Below are 27,724 nucleotides of genomic sequence, written 5' to 3'. Positions count from 1 at the left end.
TTCCCAGTGTACTACAGTATTACCTTCACCGTTATTCAGTATCCAGATATGTAAGGGTCAATTTCTGGATGCCACATTCTGTCATTGACCTATTTGTTGTACCAATACAGACTACCTTCATTACTGTGTTTTTTTAACTAGTAAAATAGGGTGCAGCATAAATTTTCCTGTTCTTTTTTTCTTCTTAATAAATATTGCTTTGGCAATTGTAGGCCTTTTGCACTTCCATATAAATTGTAGAATTTGCTTGTTAATTTCTGGAAAAGATCCTGTTAGTATGTTGATTTTGATTATATTAAGTCTGTGAATCAATCAGGAGTTTCCATCTTAACTACCATCTGCCTTCCAAACCATAAATGTAGCATATACCTGCATTTATTTAAGTCATTTATTTTTGTGGTCTCTGTGTAGAATGTGCCAGGAGTTCAAGTGATTGTCCAAGATCTGAACTCTCAACTTTCCCATTCTTGTATCAGTGATCCTCAACTAAAAATATTCAGTTTTCTTTTCAAAGATTATCTTTCAGTCAGAGTCAAAACTATCTGAAATATCAACAGTGCTAAGGTAGTCTGTACTTTCTAAGAAAACAGGGCCAAGACTCTTCTCATATTTCCTGTAGATTATGTTAGTAGGAGACAGTTTCTCTAACTACAGAAATGTATGAAATTTGAGGTTCTTCCACCTGAGGGTAACATACTCACACAAGATAAATAGAATATGATAGTAGGGCATCTTTTTAACTGTGTAAAGACAGTTTCCAATAGAATAAATCACAGATATATATATTTTAATTAACATATTAGATTTAGTACCAATTACATGAATATATAGGAAACTGCAGTGAAATTATTTAATTCGAATGATGATTATTTTCACAGTTCACGGTGTGTGGAACTGAGATCTCTTTTACCAGACTTTCCAATGATAATAGCTCATACTTCACTTCCCAGGCCAGCTGACTTTGCTGTGTGTATTTGTGCACACATGCTGGTGGCAAATCTCAATCACTTAAACAAGCTCTACTCCTTTGAAAATTGTAAGTTTCAGCTCCTGGCAATTGCAATACTAAAGAGCCTGCATAGCTTCTCCTGTTCTTCTTTGACTGGAATAACTAATTACAGCTTAACTCTGTAGGGACAAAGTTATTAGCTACTACTTGACTCTAGACACAGCAATTCAATTACTGGCCAGCAATGTTTGGAAGCACAAACCTCGGTAATTAGCAGCAAATTTTCATCTTCTTTCAGCGCAGCATGTGAACAGTTTCCTCCAGAAGTAGCAAAATGAAAACACAAATAAAAGTAGACCTATAATTGTTACAGGGGTCATAAAAATCTCAGCAGTTGGTATAGGGAATGTTGTACACCTAGATAATGGGGCAACTCTTATCTTTGAGCAAGAAATTATGTTAGGAATAATTTAAAGAGTATAAATTGTGGCTTTTGAATTTAATTTTTTTGTTGTTGTAGCATCAGGTACTGACCTCTTATGTATTTAAGATAGAGCTGAAGTAAGTCAAGCTCCATCATTCTATCACTATTTAACTAAAGTCACAAAAGATTATGGGACTTGCACACAAGGCCACATGGCCAGTTAGACCCCTGTCTAGGATTAGAACTCCAACCTTCAAATGACCACTGTTGCTCTTTCCACTAGATCCTCTAAACATTGTCTCCTTCAGAGGGAATTTTCAAATTGAAAGTGGCAGTTATTACTAATGTGGCTCCTAGTTGCCTTTCCTAGATAAAATAAAATAAAGTTCTTCAATTGGAATAGGGAAAATGGTCCAAATAGGCAGGGCAGAGTCACCTGCATGTCTGGTTTTGCTTCTGTGAAAATTTTTAAAATACAATAATGAATAAAAGACCACTGCACCAAGATTTGGTTATGCTTGCTCCCCCAAAATCATTAAGACCCCATTCTCAGTTTTGGACCTGGATGAACATGAACGTGTGTTCATTAAAAGTCCAAGAATTATATCTAGGAAAGAATTTATCATGAGGTTCCAAGCACATGAGCTGACTGTAAATGAATTTGCATTTCTCTAATGACTAATGATGCATATTTTTCAAGGGCCTTTTGGTCATTTGTATGTCTTCTTTGGATAAATGTTCATTCAAATCTTTTGATTATTTAAAAATCATTTCTATTTTGCCTGTTTATTATTGAATTATAATAGTTCTAGATATCACAACCATATCAGATGTATGATTTGCAAATATTTCCGCCCATTGTATGAGTTGGCTTTTCACTTTGATAGTATCCTTTGTTTAATTTTGATGAAGTTTATCATTTTTTTTTTATTAAAAGAATTAGGTGTCCATCTAAGAAATTATTTTCTGATTCAGGTTTACTAAAATTAATACCTTTTCCTTTTAGCTCTTATATTTAGGGCTTAGATACATTTTATATTAAAGTTTGTAAATGGTCTGGGGTGGGTGTCCATGTTTGCATTAGGTGGATATGCAATTGTTCCAGTACCATTTGTTGAAAAGGTTATTTTTCCCTCATTGAATTGGTTTGGCATCTATTTCAATATATTTATCCAGATTTGAACATTAAATAATGTATACAATGTATCAAAATATCACATGATACTCCATACAAATGTAAAATTGTATGTGTTAATTTAACAAAAAGTTATAAATGCATGGGTTCATTTCAGGACTCTCAATTCTATTACATTTATGTATATTATTTATTTTTATACCAGCACCAAATATCTTGATTACTGTAGCTTTGTAACAAACTTTAAATCTGGGAAGTACAGTCATCCAATCTTTTTTCAATGTTGTTTTGATTGAGTCCCTTACATTTCCTTCTGAATTTTATGGTCAACTAGTTCATTTCTGAAAAATAGGCAGTTGGAATTTTGATAGGGATTGTATTAAATCTATAAATCAATTGTGGGGATATTGCCATGTTAATAATATTGTCTTATAATTTATGAACATGAGATGTATTTCTATTTATTTAGATTTCCTGTAATTTATTTATCAATGTTTTATAGTTCTCTGTGTATAGGCCCAATACTTCTTTTGTTAAATATATTCCTAAGTGTTTGTCTTTTTGATGCTGTTGTCAATGAAATTATTTGTATTAACTTCATTTTCAGATAACTCATTGCTAGGATATACAAATGCAACTGACTTTATATTAACTTGTATTCTGCATCCTTGCTGAACTTACTTCTTAGCTTTCATAGTTTTTTGGCAGATTCCCTTGGATGTCTATATACATGATCTTGTCCTTTCTAGAGGTATTTTTAATTCTTACTCTCCATTCATGATGCCTTTTATCATGTTTTCTTAACAGTCTCCCTGGCTAGACCCCAATGTAATGCTGAACAGAAGTGGCAACATCATAATGCTTATCTCTTTCCTGAACTTAGAAGGAAATTTTTCAGTATTTAGCCATTAATATATGATGTTACAGGCCCTGAATTTTCATGTTGCATTTGACTCTGCAAATTATGGAACTGATTCTGCCTCATAAGGAAAGGCAGAGATGAGTTGAGTATCAGAGGATAAGTAGGAATTCTCCAATTCTCCAATGAGCCCTTGTAGAGCTGATAGATGTATGAGTGACCAAAGTAAAGCAAGACAGCTGTATCTCAAAATAGTATGTGACACATCTTCATCCCCCTACCTGCATCTAAATTTGTAGAATAGTCTTCTGCAAATAGGTCATCATTGCAACCTTTATTATGAGCTCACTACCTCTGATATGCATGTGGTAGTGTTTAACAAATAATACTTTGTTGAATTAGTCCAGGTTAGAGTGGATTGAAAAGACTGTAGGTAGAATTAATAACCAGCTTTATGGGGAATTGTAACAACTAAAAACCAACACAGCCAGAACCCTGGAAAGTCAGATGAACCAGATCTACTTGCTGCTTCCTGACCAGATAGCTATACATTCCTGGCCAATTCCTTAGATTCACAGATCTGGAGAGTGATGGACCATTTCAGAGAAAACACCTCTATTTTTCTGCAAATTATATAATACTAAATCCATGTCATTAAACAAATGATTCTAACCTTTTTTTTTCCTTTCCTTTATTGGATTTCAAAGTTCAGTACACATTCAAATTATTCAATTTTGATATCACTTTTATGATCAAATGTCCTACTTTTGAAATGGAAAGCTCAGTTGGCCATGTTCCCTGTTAAGTTTAAGAAGCTTTTATCATTTAAATAAATTAAACCTTCCAGCATGGGTTCCACAGAACATAATGAAGCACAGAGAAGAAAAGCTTAAATGAAATAAACCTCTTTGCTCATAGAAACAGGACAGACTATTATGCATGCTACCAATAATAGTGTAGCTGGAACCATAGCCCGATTTCTGATTTTTCTTTTTAAATTCTGTCCCTAATTTTCATGGTGTTCAACAGCAATCTGATTTGCCACTGGACAAAAAACAGATACAGAGTACATCAAGTACAAAGGATCTAAGTTATTAATGCTGAAGAAAAAACAAAGATTACATTTTTAAAGCTGATTTCTCAATACTATGTAATAACCATATATTTGTCTTTTTTCTTTTACATTGTTTAATTCATACAGGTTGAACTCTTATGAACTCAGATTCTTTAGTGTTTCTAAAAAATTGCTTATTTGTGGTTTTTTTAAAGTGTTCATTTTCTCAAGAAAAATCATCCTCATTTCCATGTCATCATTGTATAAAATTAATCTGTGTGGTTTGTATCTTGAGTTAGCAGGAAACATTTTATATGACACATGAAAGTGTCATGCCATGAAAGACTCAGATGGATCATGAAGAATCTTACCTATAGTTTCTTTCAATGGCCAAAGAGCAGCATGCAGAATTCTAAAACTCTAAATAAAAACACAGTATTTTCTTTAGTAGTGGGTGGTTTTCAGATTGAACTCAGGGGTACTCAACCACTGAGCCACGTCCCCAGCCCTATTTTGTATTATTTTATTTAGAGACAGGGTCTCACTGAGTTGCTTAGCACTTTGCTTTTCCTAAGACTGACTTTGAACTCGCAATCTCCTGCCTCAGCCTCCCACTGGGATTACAGGCATGGGCCACCGCATCCAGCTAACACAGAGCATTTTTAATGGATTTTACTAAATAAAATTTATGAATCTTTTCATTATGTCTTAAATGGAATCATTTTATTAAGGTCTTGATAAAAAGTTAAAGGTAAAAAACCACTTTTTTAAAGGAAATATTCAACAGAATTAACTTAAGAATGCTGTAATGATAATGTGGAACAATTACCATTGAAATGTAGTTTACTCAGTAATAAAAATCCAATGTTATTCAAAATTGGAGTTTGGGCTTATGAAGTTATCTTTAAAACTATAAGAACTTGGAGGGTCTATTACATATAGTATTTTTGAAATATAGCAAGTTGCATACATTAGGCATTCCTGATGTTTTATTTTCTTGTTTGTTAAATAATGTATTCTTTTTAACTTCAGACAAAACAAAAAACTACTGTACTTTTCATGTAAGCTATGGATCTACTAATGGCAGCACCTCAGTCAACTAGTCTTTAAACCTCATAAACATGATAAAATCACCATTTCATTTTTTGTGTATGTGTTTTTTAATTTCAAGGTAAATATTCTCTTACCTTTCATTAAGAAAATTTGGTATTGTCATAAGCCAAAAATTGAGTTTCTGATGGGTGGTGTTGCATCATTACAATGAAATTAAACATAATGATTTAAGACCTTTTAAAAACTGACTTGTGGGTCAAAATTTAAACCTGCCTTGACTCAACATGCATTTGTTAACTATCTTCTTGTGCTGGGCTAGGTTGTAGGGATGTCACAATATACTGTCTGCTTCCAAATAATAGTAGTAGACACAATGGACAATAATAATAATAATAATAATATAGATAAAATATAGATAAATGCTGGTTCATTGTGTGGAGAATGGAAAATAGTAAATGAATGAGAAAGAGCTCATTATTTATGATACTTTGCATTCATAGACATCATAAACATACATTTGTTGAGTGAATGAGATTTACTGAAATACTGAACATTTATTTATTGAGGACTTTCAATGTGGTAAGCAATATTGTCGAGACTAGAGTACAGCTATTAACAAAATAGACAAATATCCCTATTCTCATTAAAAAAAATGAATCTAGGCATGAGTGGGATCGAGGATGGTGTCAGAGTCTAGGAAAAATCCCCCTTCCCCTTGCTATTCATAAAGATTCATTGAATATATGTAGAAGGAAGTAAAAAGGAATACAAGGCAGTCTTGTAAGGAAACCAGAGACTACAAAATGGTAGCATGCATTTTGCCAGGAGATAGAGTGAAGTAAACTTATTGACTTTGCCTGTGAGAGAGAGAGTCTAAAGAGTGCTTCCCATAAGCTCTCCCCAGCTTTTAGTTAAGGCTATTATATACCCAGCAAGCCCAAAACTTCTGTCTGTTTGATTCACTGCTTTTAGGGATGGTCTCCATGGCAGGGTTAACTGGGTGTGAAGCTGCTGCATTACTTCACCCACTCAGCTGTCCAGATTTCACAGAGTCCAGGAGAAAGTACTAAAGTCACCCTGAGGAGCAACAGAGTATAATGGTTAAGATTGTTTAGAATTCAGTTCCTTGGATTTGTATTCAGGTCTCTTACAAGTTGTGTGACAAGACAATCCACTTAGACTCTGTGCCTCCATTTTCTCCTCTGTAACCTGAGAATAAGGCCTATCTCATACAGTACTTATGACAGTTAATAAAAAAGAACATACATGTGTTGGTGTCTGAACTTTTTATAACTAATTTTCAATAAGTAATTATTATCAGTTCCAAATAAAAAATAATACTACAAATAAAACAAATTTAATTAATTTAGTAAACTCCACCCAATCTAGTAATTAAAAAAATACTTCTGACTTAAAAGCTAGATATGTTTTAACCAAATCCAAGTACTACTGCTTTCAGGTAGGCTCGTTCCACTTCAAATTATATACCTTGGGTAGGAGACCTTGCCATATCACTCTTCCCAACTTTGACTACATAGCTGCTTCTGATTCTACTAGGCTCAAGACTTCTGTGAGTCTGCTATTAAGGGAAAGGGAAGAAGTAGTCTATTTCCATACCAGGGGCATATGTCTGAAGTGTGAAAGGCTTGTGAATCCTCAGAGAATTGGCTTTCTGAGCCAGCCATGCCCAATTGCTGGCTCTATTTATACATATATTTAATGGTCTCAAAGTCCCTAGCAGCTGGTGTTCTACAGAGTGCAGTAGCCTCTCCCACCTCATGGAGTACTTTTGCCTGATCTGCCTTCTGCGGGGCTGAAATCACACAGGATACCTTCTGTGCCTTCCTGAGACCGCATAGATCCTGGCCAATGCCTATTCAGCCTTCCAGGAAGTGAGACAAGAACCAAGGGCAGAGAACTTTTGCCCTCCATTGTGTGTTGCTGGCTCCAAAAAGTGATTGTGTAGGTCTTGTTGATCTGTAAAATTGAGGTGAGAAGTTAAGACCAGTCTTGATGTTCATATGGTCCCCAGAACTTCAAAGGAGCCTTGTCTCATATCACCTCATCCACTATGTCTCTGCATCAGAGATAGAGGAAAAGAGTGAGCAACACAGGATTCTGTCATCTCCTATCCCAAATCTTAATTTTTTCTCTCTCCCAGGTTCTTTCTCTGTCCTTAGTGGCAAATTTCCTGCAGATTATGTTAGTAGGAGACAGTTTCTCTAACTACAATGTTGTCTTCTTTGATCCCTGGTGCAGACTGGGGTTCTGGCCCTGTGCCAGGACTCCCTTCATACTGGCATGTTGGTATGTGGAGTCTTTGTTCTCAGCTTAATATTAGCAGTCCAAATACCTTTCTTTGTTCTTGGTTGCAGGGTGAGGGTGGGCAACTGTGGTTAAGTAATCTGGAAAAAGACTTTTCTTGGTATTTTCCACTGGCGTATTGCAATCTTAAATTACTAAACACTCTGAATTTGGTAGCACGCAGTAACTGCAAGCAGTTGTTAGCCATGATACTGAAAATCTAAAAACTAAGGCTCTAACCTTAGAGGCCCATAAATTCTTAGTTATTAGGGATATCAAGTCTCTCATTTGGGTTTCTAAAAGCTGTTAAGTTTACATGGCAATGCATATAAACATTATGGAGAATAATATTCTTGTTTATTACATACCAGTAGGGTTGTCAAATCTAACCAACAAAAATGCAAACTTAAATTCAGATAGCACATATTGTTAGTGTATCACTATGTCTTATTCAGATAAAAGATTAATGTTTTTTAGTATGTCTCAAATATTGTATGAGTGTTCTGCATTTTTTCTGACCATCCTGTGTGTCTAGATTTGCTCTCTTCCTCTGATAGTTTGAAATAGATTCCTTTTCTCCAAATGTAAAGACTGCTTTCAAAAAAAAAAAAAAAAAAGGAAGCTCAAAAGCGAGTTGGAAAAGTGAAATGTGACATGGCCTGTCATTTACATTAGGCCTTTCTTGTCAGTTCATAGGAAAAGTGAATGGCTTTTCAATGAAAGGGGATGAAATAGGAAAATAGTATCTGTGCTTCCATGTTAGGATGGTCCCCAAGAGTGTTAGTGTCTTGAAGACTTAGTCCGTGTTCCTATTTGCTTAAGGGTAAGAAGTATGTCAACCCTTGAAAGATTCCTAATTAAATTGCTGTAGCTTTGATGTCAGACTTTGAGATTAGTGTTACATCTTTTGAAAAGATACAATTTCATGTGCCAATAGAGAGGGAAATATATGTTGACCTTTACAGACAATTATTGAATTTAGAGAATATTTATTTTAAAATACAGTCATTAACATTTGATAAGCTCAATTTGGTATATTGAGCTAAAATTTAGAAAATGTGATGCTACCTAGAAGAAGGCTTACTCTCTCCCTTACTCTTCTATTAATAGTGGCCATCATTCGCCTAGTTTCTGGCCTGAAATCAATTTTTTTTTGTTACTCCTGGTAGGTACAGAACCTTTGAAAGGTGATAAAAGTGGTTTCAAGTAGGAGATACTTTATGGGAGTACCAGGGGAGGGACCCACATGTTCTGAGAATCTTTTATGGGTAGATATTTTGTGCGTCACATCTATTTCTGCTCTAACCAATGACCTGGAGAAGGTGAGAGAGGTAAGTAATTTTGCTTGAGTCATAAAATTGTCTGATTCAGAAAGTGCTTTGTCTGATATAACTCCATCTTGAATTTTCCTTTCAGCCTCACCTGAATTTTCTTTGTTTTTCAGGAATCTGAGCAAATAAAATAAAATAAACAAAACTCACTCTTACTAAATTCACTTCTAGATGAAAATATACGTGATAATTTCCATATAGCCAGCATTCTCATTTTTCTTGATTTACTTATCATAAGTTCTTCTGAGTGTTTTCAAAGTACCTTTCAAATAAAGTCATGTTTATGTATTTAATTGGGGATATCCATCTAACCTCACATGTACTATATATTTATTTTTATATTTAAAAGATGAAGAATCTTAGAATTTGAATAGTTCAACCTCCAACCCAGGTGAAAATGTGAAAATGTGACACAGACAGCATTCTTAGGTTGACTAGAATATTTGTGGTAGGAGTTCATGTGTTTTTGAGGCAGTTCATTTAATAGCAGTTTGAAATGAAGTCTTAATTGAACTGGCACTTGCCTCAGAGAAACCTTTCAACATAGATCCTAATTCTGCATCTAGGACCTCATAAATAAATTTATTCCTTACCCTCACCCAACCCAGGTGTCATGTTGGTAATCTCTGAATTTCAATACTTTTGTAGCTGAGAACTTTACTATCTAACTTCTAAAGAGAGGATGATATTAAAAAGGTATTTCAATTATATTTATATAAAATGGGGAAAATATATAAAATATAAGGATGCACTACAGGGAAACCTAAGGGATATATATATTTTCTTACATACACGCACAAATATTCAAACACATATACTAACATATATACTCATATAGTTTCTCTTAAATGAGAACATAAAGAAGAAGCAAAGTACCTCTGCTCAGTTGTCTCAGTCATCTTCCCCCCACTGATATGCAAGGAAATAGAGCACAGTGAGTAAGTGGGCAGTGTTTCCCCTTCAGAAAGGATCTTATTGTGTGTTCAAGACTTTTCTTTTGAAAACTCTGGCATGTCCATTAGAGCATCACGCATTATAAATTCACCTGTTTGACTTTCCCATTCCACAGATCATCTTCCGTAAAATCAGTGATGTGAAGAAGGAGGAGGAGGAGCGCCTCCGGCAGAAGAATGAGGTGACTCTCAGCATCCCCGTGGACCACCCAGTCAGAAAGCTCTTCCAGAAGTTCAAGCAGCAGAAGGAGCTGCGAAATCAGGGCTCCACACAGAGTGACCCCGAGAGGAGCCAGCTCCAGGTGGAGAGCCGCTCCTTGCAGAACGGAGCCTCCATCACCGGCACCAGTGTGGTGACCGTGTCGCAGATCACTCCCATCCAGACATCTCTGGCCTATGTGAAAACCAGTGAATCCCTCAAGCAGAACAACCGCGATGCCATGGAACTCAAGCCCAATGGTGGTGCTGACCAAAAATGTCTCAAAGTCAACAGCCCCATAAGAATGAAAAATGGAAATGGGAAAGGGTGGCTGCGGCTCAAGAACAATATGGGGGCCCATGAGGAGAAGAAGGAAGACTGGAATAATGTCACCAAAGCTGAGTCCATGGGGCTACTGTCGGAGGACCCCAAGAGTAGCGACTCAGAGAATAGTGTGACCAAAAACCCATTAAGGAAAACCGATTCTTGTGACAGTGGAATTACAAAAAGTGACCTTCGTTTGGATAAGGCTGGTGAGGCCCGAAGTCCTCTGGAGCACAGTCCTATTCAGGCTGATGCCAAGCACCCCTTTTATCCCATCCCCGAGCAGGCCTTACAAACCACGCTGCAGGAAGTCAAACATGAACTCAAGGAGGACATTCAGCTGCTAAGCTGCAGAATGACTGCCCTAGAAAAGCAGGTGGCAGAAATATTAAAAATACTGTCAGAAAAAAGTGTACCCCAGACCTCTTCTCCCAAATCCCAAATGCCACTCCAAGTACCTCCCCAAATACCCTGTCAGGATATTTTTAGTGTTTCAAGGCCTGAGTCACCTGAATCTGACAAAGATGAAATCCACTTTTAATATATATATACATATATATTTGTTAATATATTAAAAACAGTATATACATCTATATACATATGTGTGTATATACAGTATATACATATATATATTTTCACTTGCTTTAAATATGATGAACACAATATGGATTTTGATATGTACATATTGCATGTCCAGCTGGATTCTGGCCTGCCAAAGAAGATGATTATTAAACATAGATATTGCTTGTATATTATGCAGTTGACTGCATGCACACTTTACATTGATATTTATTTATAATCCTCTATTCTATAATTTTAAATGTATGATTTTTGTTAACTAAGGCAATGTAATATTTGAAGAATCAGGGTCCAACCTGCCAATGTTGCCATGACAAATTTGATCTCAGGTTGAGTATATCGAGCTGTCATTTCTTCACTGTTATGTTAAAATTATAGATTAATGCCAAGGAAGTACCATTTTATGATCTCTCTCCATAGGATATTTTTCTGTAACTTAGTATTAGGTTATTTTCCCCTCCATTTAAATACTGTTTTGTTGCCTACGTCAGATAGCAGTGTGGGGTATCAAGAACTTATTGCTATGGGTTTTGTGCATGAATTGCATTTTCACTCAACTATACCTCTCCTTTTTTAATGTTATACTTAGATAGTAATCATTAGCTCTTATGTAAGGAAATCCCTATTGCCTCCGTCTTGGAGAACAGCTGCCATCTTATAAGCTGACATTAACACCGTAAACACTCAACTACTCTTATAGTGTATATTATTAGAAAAATACTGCACCACAGGGTATAAGGGCCTTTTAACAATTCATGTTAGAGATGCCAGTTTTCCAAAGGTGATGAATGTTCTACATTTGTATTTCTAAAACTTGTTCAAGGTTGAAGTTGAAAGGCTCCTTAGCAAAGTAACATACAAAAAAAATTTTAAGCAAGCATATCAAAAATTTACCTATTGTGATTCAGAATTTTAAAAAAGGTTGTACACTGATAGACATGTTCTGTTGTGTAAATGTAACTTTAAAAGAATGAAATACAGATATGGAATTGCTGACACAGGATTGCTGACTGTAGAGATAACACAAGAAATGTGAAGCCAGCCAACCAATGGAGAAGTAGATGTTAAGTTGCTCAACTCAGATAACTGCTTTTCTATGATTTTATTCTGGTTACAGTTTTCTAAAGCCTTTTTGCACACAGTTCTACTGCTGGATTCCTGCTGAGTTGATACAATAGACTACTGTGGCTCAGGCAGATCCACTTACAAAAGGGGGTAACTAAAGACTGAATGTCATGGTCTTTTGGGTCACAAATCCTCTTCTTAGAAAGTGCCTATTATCAACTAAAAGAGAAGTAACAAAGAATTGTGTTGTCTATTGCTAGTCTTTCCAATGATATGCATTGAGAACAGAATACGCATTCCTTTGTAAGAACTCAAGAAAATTTGTTTCTTTCAACTAAAGTACATTTTATGAAGATGTTCAGAAAGGCATACTTGTCAATTAGTGCATGCATGGCATTTAATATTGGGAGCAGGGGAGTTAGTAATGTGCATCAATTTGAAAATATCAGTAATTTGTATATTATAGGACCATCTGTACATATATGGTGACATATAAAATGATGGCAGAATCAAAAGAAATATTTTGGTTTACTGTACCCATTTTCATGAGCTTTTGTAATTATCTCCCAGTGTCCCCAGCCAACTCTGCTGGAACTGAAAGAGAAGTTATCATCATTAGACTGGAGAAGTGTGAAACTGTAATTTATTTTAAAAAGTTATTATTTTAGAATTTATATTTGAATTTCTTAATGCATCCCAAGTTGTGCCTGTTTAGGAGTCTCAAAACATGTGTTATGTACCATGGGTTCTATCTTCTTTTCTTCATGCAAATCACTTCCATTTCCCGTGATGGAAGTTTTCAGGGGAACATATTTCCATCCTATGCTATGCTACAGTATCTACCTATCAGAGCCCCCCAACACCCCCCCCCAAAAAAAAAGAAAGAAAAGAAAAGATAAAAGAAGTAATTATGGAATCAGCCTTGAAATTGAGATTTTTCTCCTTTCATAGTGAAGCTGGTTCCTTTTTCTTGATCTCTGATATTCACTGAATTTCAGGGAAATTTTTTATTTGTTTAAGTCAAGTTTGGCTAAAGTTTTGAAAGGTGAACGAGTGGTTAAAAAAAATTTGAGTACAGAAATTGTTAGCTTAACTTTAATCACGTTTCAAAAATAATAGTCAATGTAAAGCTGTAAGAGAATGACTGTAAACAGCAGACTGATATGAAGTTGCCATCTACACCTTTACAAAGGGATGCAAATATTTGTTGTGTTATGACGTTGACTCAGTTTTAACTAATTGACTTATAATATTAGCCATTTGTGTTCAGTATCTAAATATGTGCTCATATAGGTGGGAAACAGTGGTTTTGACCTACTCCAGGCTGTCAGTAAGAGAGGAAGTATTAACTGTTTATTTATGGTGCAGTTATCATGGTATTGTTTTCCAAACACCTCTGTCCTCTGTGTGCATGTCATGATGTGGTGCTGAGTGCACTCTGCTGTTTTCAGCAGGATTGCATGTATTCAGCAAACACTGTATATAGATTAGTTTTTTTAGGTTCCCAGACTTCACAATTCTTCACCGTAGCATTTACTCCAATTTGAATAAAGGGTGAACACTTGCTTTGATACATGCAATAATCATGATACAATCAAGCTCTGTGTCGCCTCAACCAGCACACGGACAGTTGAGGCTTTATGGGGGACCAAACAACTGCATGTTTTATTCCTACACTGTATAGATGCTCTTGGTGCATCCAGAATAAAATTTTTACTATTATACTTCTGAACAATGTACTAATAAGAGTAAACGGATATGTATTTAAAATCCAAACATTTTTCCAAAGCAGCATACACATCTTCAATACTTTTCTATGATACTAATTAGTATAGAAGATCAGATGCTGTATCCTGTACAGGTGGTTGTAACATAGTAGCAAAAGTCAAATGAAATGGGAAATGGGAACCTTGTAACATAATAGCAAGTTTTATCAGTGTATCAGGATAGGGTTGCCTTAAATGTGACCCAGTATATGAAGAACTTACAATAAAAAATAGAAATCCAAAAGGTCGATCACAATACCAAAGCTTTTGGTGTCCCACATTGATGTGAATGGTACTTAGAATTGTTCAGGCAGAGTGATTGAATACAGACTCTAACTTCATTGTTAAAATGGAAAAAAAGTTTTTATGACACTGGTTTCATCTCACATTGAGTGTAGGAGTACAAGTATCCTAAGTATTAAAGTAAAAACCAAACAACTTACTTAGTGTGGATCAGAGGACAGAAAATTTGAAACCTGGAGTTGAAAATTGTTCCTAGGACTAATATACATTCCTACAGAACCCAGTGATTTAGTAGGAATATTGATTATGTCAAATAAATAACATGTCATCTTGAAAATTAACCTCATTGGCACCCAAACACAAATCGTATTTCTCCTTAACCCTAAAGAGATTTTGTTCACCTGTGAGGTCTGGTCCTTTGATGCTATATTTGAAATAGCCAATTTTTTTTTTTTTCAAAAAATTCTTCTCCTTTTTTTTCAAAAAAAAAGTCTCCAGGAAAGTGATTATTTTGAAGTGTACAGTGGCTGATACTTGTAAAGTTATTTGTCCTATTTCTAATGAATTCTGCTTTCTTGTAAAATTTTTATCTTTTAAACTATTTTCTCTGATTCTCTTTTCCAAAATTTCATGTAAGTAATGAGAAAATTTGTCTAGAATGTATGTATCATACATGGATAACTCTAAAATATGAAAATTTTATAATTCTGTGAATGTTGTGCTTTAATATTTCTTAATTAGATATGGGTGTTTCTCTTGTGGTTTTGCTGGGAAGAGGAGAAGAACGATTTTTTTTTTTTTTTTTAATAAAACACCCTAGGACAAGTATCTAGGTTCTGTCTTGAATTCTGAATCTAGCTTTGTCACAATCTAGCAGGGTAATTTGGGGAGAGGTAACAGTTTTTAGTGTGCTCAACATTTCAATTTCTCCACCAATGAATACTAAAACAAAGCTCAGAGCTGATCCCTTCTTATATCAAGATGCTATTATTTATCAATGAAAAGTCATTTTTCTCTCAGATGAAAATCAGAGGAAGACAAAATATTTCTTTTTTTTTTGTAGGATATTAGCTATGATGTGCTCTCTATCTTCTGGGCTTTGGAAGAAATTTTTCTGAACAGAGATTGTTGGTGAGAGTTGTAGTTTCCTAAATAATTATCAGTTAGTAAAAGTGAGCATAAGACTTGCAAATTATCTAGGAATTTAGAACTACTGACCAAGTACATGGAGAGAATGAAGGTTTTTGAAAGTGGAAGAGAGGTAAATTTTATGACTTTTCATATTCCATTTAATCGAATTGCTCAGCAGAAATTTTCAATTTTTGAAAAACATACAAATTGTTAAATATTCAAGGTATGAAGTCGTTCATCTTTTGTCTTCTTACATAAATATAACCATGATTTACACAAGATATGTGATTCTACATGGACAAATGTTCTCACAACAAAATTCTTAACTATGAAATAATCCTTTCTGATAACCAATAGATTTTCCAATGTGTATCTTGAAGTTAAAAGAATAGGTTAAATAAAGGAAAGCCATTTGAATGGCATTGAAAAACTACTCATTTGATGTGTACTAAGTTACAGTGTTTTAACTTAGAAAGTTATGTGATGGTTAATATTGGTAATTCGAAGAAGCCACTTATAGCATTTGATTTTTGTAATGTTTGTTCATTCTGCAAAGATATCTTTGTATCCTATACTCAAAGTGTTATTACCACATACTTACTTATTATCACCATATTTGCTATGACCTTTTGGGTAAAGAAAATAATAAGAGGACATAGAAGCAAAAAGGAAATATTTATGCACTGGAAGGAATACTTATAGTCAGATCTCTCATTGGGTTTTGCTAATCTTTTCACCAAACCACAACTTAAAAATTGATATTACAAATTAAGAATTATGCATGTTTTGAAAACACACATTATTGCCCATGTTTTTTTTTTTTAAGATTAGTTTTAAATGTCTTGTATTTTTTATTAGGGTTCAAGAGGGCTTAAGGGCATTGGTCACCACTGACCTTGACATTTTTACTACCCACGGCAATCCTTTCTCTTTGTTTGCTAAATGATTGTTTTATATTTATATTCACTGATAGGCCTATGACATTAAAACTGGTAGTTACTTTACATATGCATTCTTCACATATGTAAATAAGTATTTTCAATCAACTTTCTCTCAACATAAACTTTGTGCTCATAACCTAACTGTTGTTAGCAGCTTATATTACAAAAACTTAATGACTATGGCATGACATTTATTATATTTTTAGAGAGTTGATAAAGATCAATTTGACATTACAGAAAATATTTATCTTATCTAGGTCTAGGAACACAGAGAAATGATGTCCAAGGAGCTTCATACAATCAGAACAAAATAAAGGACTTGGGTTTTAAATGGGTTACTGGTGCTGGGCTGCATGGATTGTGGGAATCCAAATCTCAAGATTTGCATATCAATCTTTGGAACAAATCTACAAAGAGTGACACTGTGGAGGTTGCAGTGTAGATGCAAGTAGATGTAAACACAGTTTATGGATGCAATCAGAGCAGCTGTGGTGAGCTTTGTAAATTCTTAAACTGTTTAAGCTTAACTTTACAGTTGTTCTGTGGAAGTATGTGCAGCCTTCTCAATGAGAGGAGTTAACTGAGTCTGGATCTGATATTTGTTGTGAAAACACAAAAGCACGGGTAAGGGGCAAAAACAGGAACATTGGAACAGAAACAAATACATAGCATCCATTTTTATTTAGTTAAAGTATATTTTCCTTATTGGTATATCACCAAGCAAAATGAAAGAACAAATTCATATGCATTTCTCCAAGTGTCAAAATCCTCAAACATTTACATAATATGAATTACTGAACTCAATGCAATCCTAAGATCTTGACAAGAAATAAATTCAAATATATCCATATTGCTTATGTTATTCTTTAGTATCTGTTTTTCTTTAAGCAGAGGATTTCTTGTGTTTTTAGTTCATAATAAGTAAATTGTGAAAAATGCAGTTTCTACAGGTCATAGAACTACCCTTATTCAAAGAAACACATGTTTAGGTTTTCCATACCTTTTTCTCATGAAATTTAAATCTTCATTAAAATATTTTTGTCAAACTCTATTTTCAGATTTATCACCCATAAATTTGATATTAATTAGTATTTATATTCCTTCCCATTGGCATTTGTCATTTGCTAACTTTTTTCTATGCTAAGGCATCTATTATTTTTTCCCCAAATTTACATGTTCTCTTATCTTCTGGATTTCACCCATTTTTCTCAGAATATTTCCAGAACTAGAAACTGAGATAGTAAAACCAATGACTTTGCTTTTAATTCTCTTCCTGAAAATGTGAGTTAGCATGTTTAACATTTAAAAATCAAGACTTTTTTATATTAGTACAAAATACCTTCTAAATTTCAGTGGTTTTATTTTCCATTCTTATTACATTTCTCCTCAAATTACTTAAAAAATTCTTCCCTGCCCATAGTTCCCATTTCTACCTTGAAAATAATAAAGATAAACCATTATGATATTCTTCATTTTATTTCTATTATAAAGGAATTGAATACATAATTCCTATCATTTCAAAAATATGTGATATTTCACAGATTACAGTCAGAATCAGTTTGGGGTTATAAAATCTGTGAAAATGAGAAGTGTTAAAAAAAAACCCAACACTGCATTAACAACAAAATTAATTGAATGATGATACCTAATTAAATCCAACAAATCAATTTGGTAAACAGTGTTCATGGTAATTATTATTAATAACTTTAATCTTCAAAGCATTTTATGCAAAACAGTGGTTCTCAGCCATCTGGTGAGGGCAGAAAGTATCTCACCAAAGTCCAAAGGCCTCTGAAACAGTATGGAATTCTCCCACAGTATCATTATTGTCCTTCTCCACATCTCAAAACACTTAAGAATGCACATAAACAGAGTATTTCCTTCCACATAGAATAAGGCAGATTTTTCATTCTTTATAAAGTATTTAACTTTATTAAACTGCATGATGGAGTTTGGGAATATTTGAAAAATTATTTAGGTAAAGAGAAAATAGCTACAAATCTGTGTCAACATACTTGTTGACATGGTGCTAGAATTTGTGGATGGTTCTAGATTCTATTTGAAATTCTGAGTATGTAGGGAAGAGGGACTTCACTAGAATTTTTTTATGTCATCTATGTATCAAATTGGTCTGTATTCTAACTCAAGATTTTCTATCTCTTGATTTTTAAGATGAGACCTAGTGTGCATGTTTTCTGAGGGTCAGGACCATTGAGGATTTGGACTAGAACCAGGAAGATGATGCAGGCAAGGTCTGAGAGAAGACTGAGGATCTGTCTGCTTCTGTATCCTTAGGCTGAGAAGTAAAATAGTAAGATATATACTGAGTGAGTGCTCACTATGTTAAGCACTTTATTTAGATTATCAAATGTGATTCTTGCATCAACCTTGTGAAGGAATAGGTTCTGGAACTTGTCCAGCATAGCTGTAGCTAATGAATAGCTCACTAAGTGGTCAAGTTGAGATTGTAACACAGGCAGTCAGTCCTTGGAGAGAAAACTTCATCTTACAGAACTGACATTTTAAGGACTAATTCAGTCGTAAATTCTGAGTCTTTCAAGACTTATAAAATTTCCCTAAATTAAAATAATTAAAATAATTGTACTCTATAATATTAATGCAAATATTTGCTTTTTCATAGTAGGTCAGAGCATATGGCAGAAGTTGAAATCATAACTCTTAAAAGTAAAAAGTGTCCTGTTCCAGCAATGGAATTTTCCTTCACATCTCCCAAGTTGAAAGTCAGCAGTGGAGATAAATTGACAAATGTAGTTATAAGTAAGAAGTAAGTTTGACATATGATCACTGGTATCAATATTTTCTTTACTAATTGAACTTTAACTTGAAGAGGAAATGAATAATCATCAAGAAAAGCAAGAAATTTTCAGGATTTTTTTCTATAATTTATTTTCATTTTTAAGATTAAGATTTGGATAAGACCCATGAAAAATTTAAAAATTTATTTTTTGATTCACTGAGTTTTAAGTATATCATTCAGATCCTTTTATTGATTATACTGATGTTGGCTTCTAGTCCAAACCACTATTAAAATAAGTGCATTGTCCAAATGAAATGTTTCTGTTTAGAATGGCGATTTGTGTTATTTCCAAATTTAATGAGCTTGTTGAATGTATATTTGCTTTAGAGATATTAAATAATTTTCTCTAATGAAAAAATGTTAATTTCCAAAATGGAATTTTTGTATTAGACTTTGAAATCTTTAGAGCAAATATCTTGAGATACAGAGAAAAGAAATAAACAAACGAGATATTACTGCATAATACTCTGCAATTCTCAGTCCCGATCATGTTGTTTCACTTCTTTCATAACAGAGCCAGAGGTAACCAGGAAAAGGAACATCCTGCTTTTTTCTTACTGTGGAGGACCCAGTGACACTGTCAAAAGATTTTGATAGTGAGCTCACTTCCACCCTGGCTTCTACATTATCACTGACTGTGTTTTTATTTAACTGAGGTCATGACTTGGGTTGATTGTTAAGACATTTGGTCAAAGAACAATTGACCTGAAAGTGCAAACTGTGTTCATAGTTATAACTGAGGAACAGGGAGAGAGGGGGAGGGGTAGCAGTTGTTTCCTCTTAATGATTTTTCTCTGTGTTGTGCCTTTTTAATAATTTTCATTTGTTTGTATAGTATGTGTCATGACCACTAAGATTTTAATGAAACATTAGGAAGAAGTTTGAAAGCTTGTTAAATTTTTAAGTTATTATTATATTTTTGAAATACATGAGGGCTCCCCTACCAATCAACAAGTTTAGAGTATCTAGTTTTGACCCAGAAGCCCAGGTCCTGAAGCACTTGCCTGGTTGGGTGCATCTTGTTTGAGTAAAGGCAAGAGAATCCGACTTCTCTTTCATTTATGCAAAATCACTGCCTGTTGAGTGACCGGAAGACCTAAAGATCCATCTTGATGTCTGAATAAGCAGACTGAGTAACCATAATGATTGATTTAAAAAACTTCATTGTCAAATATTTTATCCTTATTGTCAGATCCTTTAACCTTTTCTTTCCATGATCAGACTCTCCACTGATTTAGGGAAATTCGTCTTCCTGACAAAAACAACTTAAAGATGATTGCTGATCACAAAGCTGTTGGTGTCACAGACTCCTCATTTACTCAAATTTTACAACCAGAGTATAATAGAAAAGATTTTTGATGAGATCAGAAGTGAGCAAACAGGAAGAAGAGCTAGCTGACAAACCATGCAAAATCACAATAGAGACTCATTTTTAATTTCTTGTCAAAGAAAGTTGGGTAGAATTGAGTCTTTAATATTGGTATATTATGTCCCAGTTCTGAATTAGCAACTTACACAAAATGTACTTTCATTTAAAATCATGATTAGCATATTTCAGTTTTAGGAAAATTAGTGTTGTGAATTGCCTTTTGATCTTGCCTGCACGTCTTCATGCTGTGATTCTCATGATCTTTGTCAGTTAGGTTGACATGTGCTGTTCGCTCACATCTTTTGGTTCACTGCACTGGCATCTTGTTTCAGGCAATCTCCTTCCGCCTTAGGACCTATTCACACTAAAGGGAAGAAGGAACACACGCTATTAGGAACTGATTTCTCAAACGATTGCTATCACCTTGAGAATGGAAACCAATTTAGAATCAGTTCTCCCCTAAAACCATCCATTTGATGTATTGAAAGAGCAATGACTTCTAGAAATGCTTGGTACTCAGACAACACAAATTGCATTATGCATATTTATGACACATGGAAAACTATAGATTCTTTTTTTTCTATGTTCTTGTCACTTTGTTTACACTAGTTGCTTCACTTCGTATACTATAATATAAATTCCTGACTGTAATACTGATGTTGCGATGGGAATTTATTTTTGCAAATTCATAAATGTTTTTGCCACTGCAACCATATTTGTGAGAACTTGGGGATATTAAAAATGCCTCTTCCTTTAGGGTTAATTCACTGGAAATAATTGATTTATGTATTGACCAAGGAAATTATGAAAAATTCATGTGAGATATTTTAATACCATTATGCTAAGCAGTACTTGTATGCAATTTTTGAAATCTGATTCATGCTAAGCAGATCTTGTTTTCTACTTAAACCAAGGTATTGCAACATATAATATAGAAATTTTGTATGTACTGTTGACTTATCACCTGTTGGCTAAGAGGATGTGTGAAAAAAATTAGATTTGTGACTTTAGGTTCTATTCTGGAAAATGTGATCAAAATTCTGTTGCAGTTGGAAAGTTTATAGTGATTATCACTTTATTTAAGGTTTGTTCTCAAGAAATAGTCATTTAAAAAAGTGAATTGGCAGGTGGAAGTTTCTAACCCAAAAGAATTATGGGTTTTAGCACAATAAATATGCTGTATTTCATCAGGGAGGATTAACTTTGCGTTTTTTCACACTTTATTTAAATGTGGATATTTTTTCATGATACAGAATAAAATGTGCATTTTATGGAACACATTTGAATTTGGTCTCTCTTGGAAATTGCAGTTTTTTATTTGGTTGAATAAATGAAAAGCTTCACAATACAGAAACAGGAAGGAATGGATTTAGGGGAAAGTCTTTTGATATTTTAGCTTCACATATGTTACTTTAAAAATATTTTCCTCTGATAAATTATACTGGTTTTGTGTAAGTAATAAAATTGAAATAGTATCACATCAGAAGTTAATGTTTTAAGCCCCAGGAGGAAATTTGATTTAGAAGGTCTCTCTTCACCATAAATGGTAATGATCAGATCTAAATAGAATTTTGGAGAAATTTTAAAATGGTATTTCTTTTAATGTTCCTTAATTCTATTAATATATTAAATTCTATTAATGTCATGACATGAGTTTATTTCAAGGTGTACGAAGATGAAAATAATGCTTTTTTGCATTTGGGGGAAAATCATGAATGATTTTGTCACTATCCATTATTATTATTATTATTATTATTATTTTGGTATCAGGGATTGAATGCAGGGGTTCTTAACCACTGAGCTACATCCCCAGGGTCTCCACAACCCGCTTTTATATATTTTATTTAGAGCCAGTGTCTTGCTAAGTTGCTCGGGGCCTCTCTAAGTTACTCAGGCTGGTTTTGAATTAGCGATCCTCCTGCCTCAGCCTCCTGAGACCCTGGGATTACAGATGTGCACCACTGTGCCTGGTCATCACTATTCCTCATTAAAAAGCAAAAATTCAATAATATAGGAAGACTTTAACATAAGAACTACAAATTTTTTTCTAATTAGGGATATGTAAGTTTAAGTGATTTTTTTTCCTACAACACTGAAGAGTTATTCAGGCATATTTAGTTGTTCTCCAAAGTTATATTTCATTTGGAGAGCAATTAAATAAAGTTTCTTCTCTGCTATGGAATTATGAAGGTATAATGGGGGGAATTCCACAGTCAGCTCTCAATGATACAGGAACCAAGGAATGGTAATCACACATAACTAACGAGGTAATCAGAGTTGAGGGGTGTTTTCTACACAGATTATCTTTAGCAAATGCTTCCTCACTTTTCGTCCCTCTGTTCCTTCTTATTTCCTCCTATGCACATATGGTCTACCATTCATCAATTGATTACAATCTTTTAAGTTCTATAACTCAGTTGAGAAAGATACCATTTTTTCAAAACATCATAAAACATACAGATTTCCATGAGGAAATACCCAGATACTAAATGCCAATAAATTGAGATAATACCAAAGTTTCTATCCTATGGGATATTTCTCCTGGGATTGTGATGAAGAATGGAACACATTTTCACTCCCTAACCCTCATTCTGGAGGCCAGAGTGCTTCTACTCCCAACCAGCAAGAAGGCTTTGCTTCATCAGATTGTTGAAGACAGTTTTCCCATATTGAGGACATTTTATTTAATCTAGACAAATTAGCAAGATGTGCTTTCATTTGATTAAATAAGGATGTGTCCAAGCCAGTGACTCAGAACCAACTTTATATGACTGAAAGGAACATTGGAAGTGAATCAGTGCCACACCTACTTTGAGAGACAAAGAAACCAAGAACTGGAGAGGTAAGTAACTTCCAGAAGTTATATGGGCAGTTGGTGGAGGAGCTGGGACTAAAATTCAGTTGTGTTGACACCAAGTCTGATCTTTTTACCACGGTATCACATGCTTCTGGGGTTTTCCACAGTGTAACACACACATACACACATGCACACACACACTCACATATGAATATTAGTTGATGTTGCCTAAGATGCTGCTTGTCCCATCTTTGTTGCAGAAAGGATAGTTATGTGTCCAACTATGTGATTCAGGTAAATGTATGTATCCTTTATTTCAGTTTTTGCAAATTAATATTAATACCTCATAAAAGGTGTGTTTTCCCTCTTTGAAATTAAGATTGCTATTTAGCATCCTATACTCAGGATCTGCAGTGTGCAGTTAAGAGTTTTAGAATCAGAACTAGACAGATCATCAGTTTGTTGTGTCTGGATAAGGCTACACAGTTGGGCCACACTTCAAGAATACTAAAAAAAAATTGTTTTTGGATACTGACCACCCCAAGTCACTGTGAGATGAGTAGAAACTGGAATTTCTGGGCTTCTTGACTTCTCTGGGGTCAGCGTGGGTGCACCAAACACTGCTTTCTGTTTTGATTCTATTGTTCTCTGGTGCCCAAACTTAATTCTTTAAAGTGTATGTGTGCACACGTGTGCACAGATGATATTCTCCTTGGTTCTTAAATAGTCTCTAGGACTATTCCCATGAAAAAGACATGTGTATCTATGTTCACAGTTTATAAACAGCAGTGCTTAATATAATTAGTGGGTGGTGGGGAAGTACGAGCTTCTGTCATTTGGCTCTTCAACCAACATTACTCCCAGCTATGGTCTTGTTCTAAGCATGCCATCCTCACCGCCTTCAGCTTCACCCAAAGCATGGATCTTAGGGTTGTCTGCCACAGCTGAATATTCTGTTTGCAGCCCAATATCAGGTTTCTGTAGAAATGTTTCAAGCTAATGCTCTTTGAGCAATTCACTGATTGACACATGTGCCAGGAACAATATCTGGGAGGGCAGAATTTTTGCTCTCTCAGGTCTCTAAGTGTCCATGTTCTCTTCCTGAACATCCTTCCCTCAACTCCTAACAACTTGAGATAGGAAAGAAGGGAGAGTTTCAGAACCCCGGATCTCTGCAGCGTGCAGATGCTCACTCCTCTTCTCTGCCGTTTTCCACTCTGCTACGAGCAGGACAAGAAGAAACATGGCAGGTAACCTTGAGCTGGTAGCTTTGTGGCTCCCTGCCTGACTAAAGAGAAAAGGGAGAACTAAGGCAAGATACCCAAGAATTCCCATTAACCCCCTGGCAGGAATGGAGGGAGGGCAGGGAGCAGTGTGCCTTTCAGGACATCAGCAGCAAGTTAGATGCTTCTGTGCTGGAGTGGCCAGGAGCCTCTCTCTCCTCTCCCTTTAATATGCCAGTGTGTACTTCATGCTTTGTGTAGCCTAAAGTAGACTGGGGGAAGACCAAATGAGATAATAGCAGTGGAAGTGCTTTGAAAAATATAATGGGCTTTACACAGCTTGAGATTTTCTTTATTTGCCATTGATTGTCCCAGGAGTCAAGAGTAGAGTACAGAACTTATTGAGATGGAACCATAAATATTAATAACATACATTTGACACCCAGCTCCTAGTGAATTTCTAAGTTTTTCATATACATGTATCTATCTCTATATACATACACATATGTATATGTACATATGCATAAACATACATATGTGTGTATATATATGTATTTCCATATATGTATGAAAAATTGGGCAACTTCAAAGTTTGTCCAGACACAAAAGCTGGAATACTTGTACTTGCCTGTCAACTATAAGGGGGAACGCAAATATCACACACAACCTCCTCTCCCCTACCACACTTCAGGAAATAATATGTTTAAAAAAAAAAATGAACATATGGGCTATCACTCCATTAATCTTAAAATTGAATGAAAATTCTTCAGAGAGCAGTATTATTTGAGTTTGTCACTTTTAGAATTAGTCATGGTGTTTGATGAGATTTCTGTTGCACAGATTAGGATTTGGATGCTGTTCTATTCCACTCTGATTTAAAATTCAGAGTTATAAAATAAATTCCCAAAGTTCATGCCAAAGCACTAAAGGCCATAGATGTTGAGTTAGTTTAGGACTCTGACTTAACTTATCTAGGTACGTGTGAGGGCCTAATGCTGAAGTTGACAATTTGAGACATTTATTCCTGATATGACATGGGGACTACCTTTCAATACCTACAACTTCGCAAGACATGCCTCCCTTCTGCATATGCCCTGGCAGAATGTCTGTCTGTAAGTCTCACAGAACTGTATCTGTGTGTTTTTATTCTTATCTCTCTTGCTTTATTGAATTGATTTTGATACAGAACCAAGATTCTCACTGTTTTTATGTGGAATATGAATGGGTGAATGCAAATCTGGATGGATAGATAGGTAGAATTATCTATCATTTGTTAGATAGAGTCCTAGATATTTTTGTGTGTAATACTCCCAGTAACCCCATTAGAGCAACAATGCATAAGCACTGGGTGACAAACAGCCTTTTCCAACTCCACCTAGCAAGAACATATCAGAAAGAATTTCAATCAGATCTCTGACTCCAAATCAAGTTTTTATTTGCCTCAAAGATTCTCAGATCCTTTTAGAAAACTATTTTTCATATCAAAACTCATATAAATATATGTTAAAATTATTCTTTGGAGAACTCTTTAGTAGTCCAGGATCTTTCTGAGAAAGTTACCATCTGAGAACAGAATGTCAGGGTTTGACCTTGTGCTGTAGTTCCTAAGGCAGGACAAATGTTAATTTGTCTTCTGTTATGGAATGCTTTTTCACAGACATGGAGTTTTACCACTCACAGCATCAGCTTAATTTCTTCTTTGCATGATGTCTTTTGTGGCAAAGCCCCATAGGAGTATTGAGATCCCTGCTGGACACTCTGGTATGTAGATAGGGACTACTTAAAAGAAAGAGTTATGTTTTCTTCTTCCTTTATTGCTACCTGCTGTGTTTAGAAGTATGCACCCAGTACAGTTGCTGCAATTAAAAGTCTTGAAAGAATGCTTAAAACACAATTTTAGCCAGGCATCACCATACCTGTAATCCCAGCAACTGGGAGGCTGAGGCAGGAGGATCTCAAGTTTGAGGCCTTAGTATGCTAGTAAGGTCCTAGGAAACTTAGTAAGACTCTGACTCAAAAATAAAAAAAAGATAAAATAAAATGGGCTAGGGATATATCTCAGTGATAAGTACCTCTCAGATTAATTCCCCATACAAAAAGACTAAAACAAAAACAAACAAACAAACACAAAACAGTAACACACACACACGCGCACACACGCACACACACACACACACACTTTTGATTGAAAAAACATTAACAGATAACGCAAGCAGTAAGTTACTACTTGGTTTTCTTTTTGCCTTCAAGATGAATGGAAACATCACAAAACACTTCCAACCATCTGCGCATTCTAAGATCTCAGATCCCATGTCAATGTGGTCTTGGTATCTTTGTGCCTCACAGGGCTCTAACAATCTAACCCCAGGTTCTTCTGTCCTTGTAGATGTGATCTCCTCTCCTCACTCCCAGTGGAGAAAGTTCCTTACCTGGCTAGTTTCCCTATCACCTGGACTAGCTACACTCCACCATCCTCTACCTAAAAAGTCCATTTCTTTGCCAGCCCCCAAATGTATTCAAACAATTAATGACATCCTCCTGTCAGACCAACAAGTCTCTTGTTACCACAAAGCCTTACCCCAGAGACCCCTTCTTGTTCTGTTCCTGAGTACAATCCCAGTGTGTCCTGCGTGGTGTGTAAGGTCCGACTCCCTCCAGGCTGTGGGTGTATGTGACTACTAAACTCTGTCTACTTCATCTGTCCAGTATTTTGTGTTTGGCCACCTTCTAATATTTAGGATGCGGGCTCCCTCCCTCACCAATGGCATGACAACTGGAACAGAATGCTAATTCACTTTACTGAAGGGAATTTGAATGTACCTCCACTAATACCATGTCTTGAAAGTGAGCCTATTATATCTCTTCTCACTATGATGATTTAATTATATTTGTTGTCAAATGTAGTAATAAAATCTGTATAAATTTTAGATTTTTTTCCTTTGGCAGGTCGCTATGATTTCATAATAAACGGGATTTATTTAGCTTAGATGAGCATCAGTCATGTAGTAAAAATCAGTCTCATTTTTATCTAGCTTGCATGCTTAGAGGAAACACATTTCCTTCATTCATTGTACTTAATGCTGAAGTTTGTTGAAGCAATAAAATGGAATTAATGACGTTTTACTTTTTTGCAAATATCTTCACTGTTCAAGATACTTTGAATATTCTATGTATTAGCAGATTTGCATTTATTTGTACAACTTGATG

General features: G+C 35.0%; 1 protein-coding gene across 1 annotated transcript in view; it reads left to right on the top strand.

Moving 5' to 3' along the window:
• The window catches only part of Kcnh5 (potassium voltage-gated channel subfamily H member 5), a 273,394-nt gene extending 262,268 nt beyond the window's left edge, over window positions 1-11,126 (top strand). Inside the window, exon 11 of the mRNA XM_047541196.1 lies at window positions 10,179-11,126. Coding sequence (XP_047397152.1) covers window positions 10,179-11,126 — 948 coding nt within the window. The remainder of the gene's footprint in view (window positions 1-10,178) is intronic.
• Window positions 11,127-27,724: the final 16,598 nt, after the last annotated feature.

This window comes from Sciurus carolinensis, chromosome 2 (assembly GCF_902686445.1).
Source record: "Sciurus carolinensis chromosome 2, mSciCar1.2, whole genome shotgun sequence".
NCBI lineage: Eukaryota > Metazoa > Chordata > Mammalia > Rodentia > Sciuridae > Sciurus > Sciurus carolinensis.
Note: the sequence above shows the minus strand (reverse complement) of the source record. Positions and strands in the feature narration are given on the sequence as shown.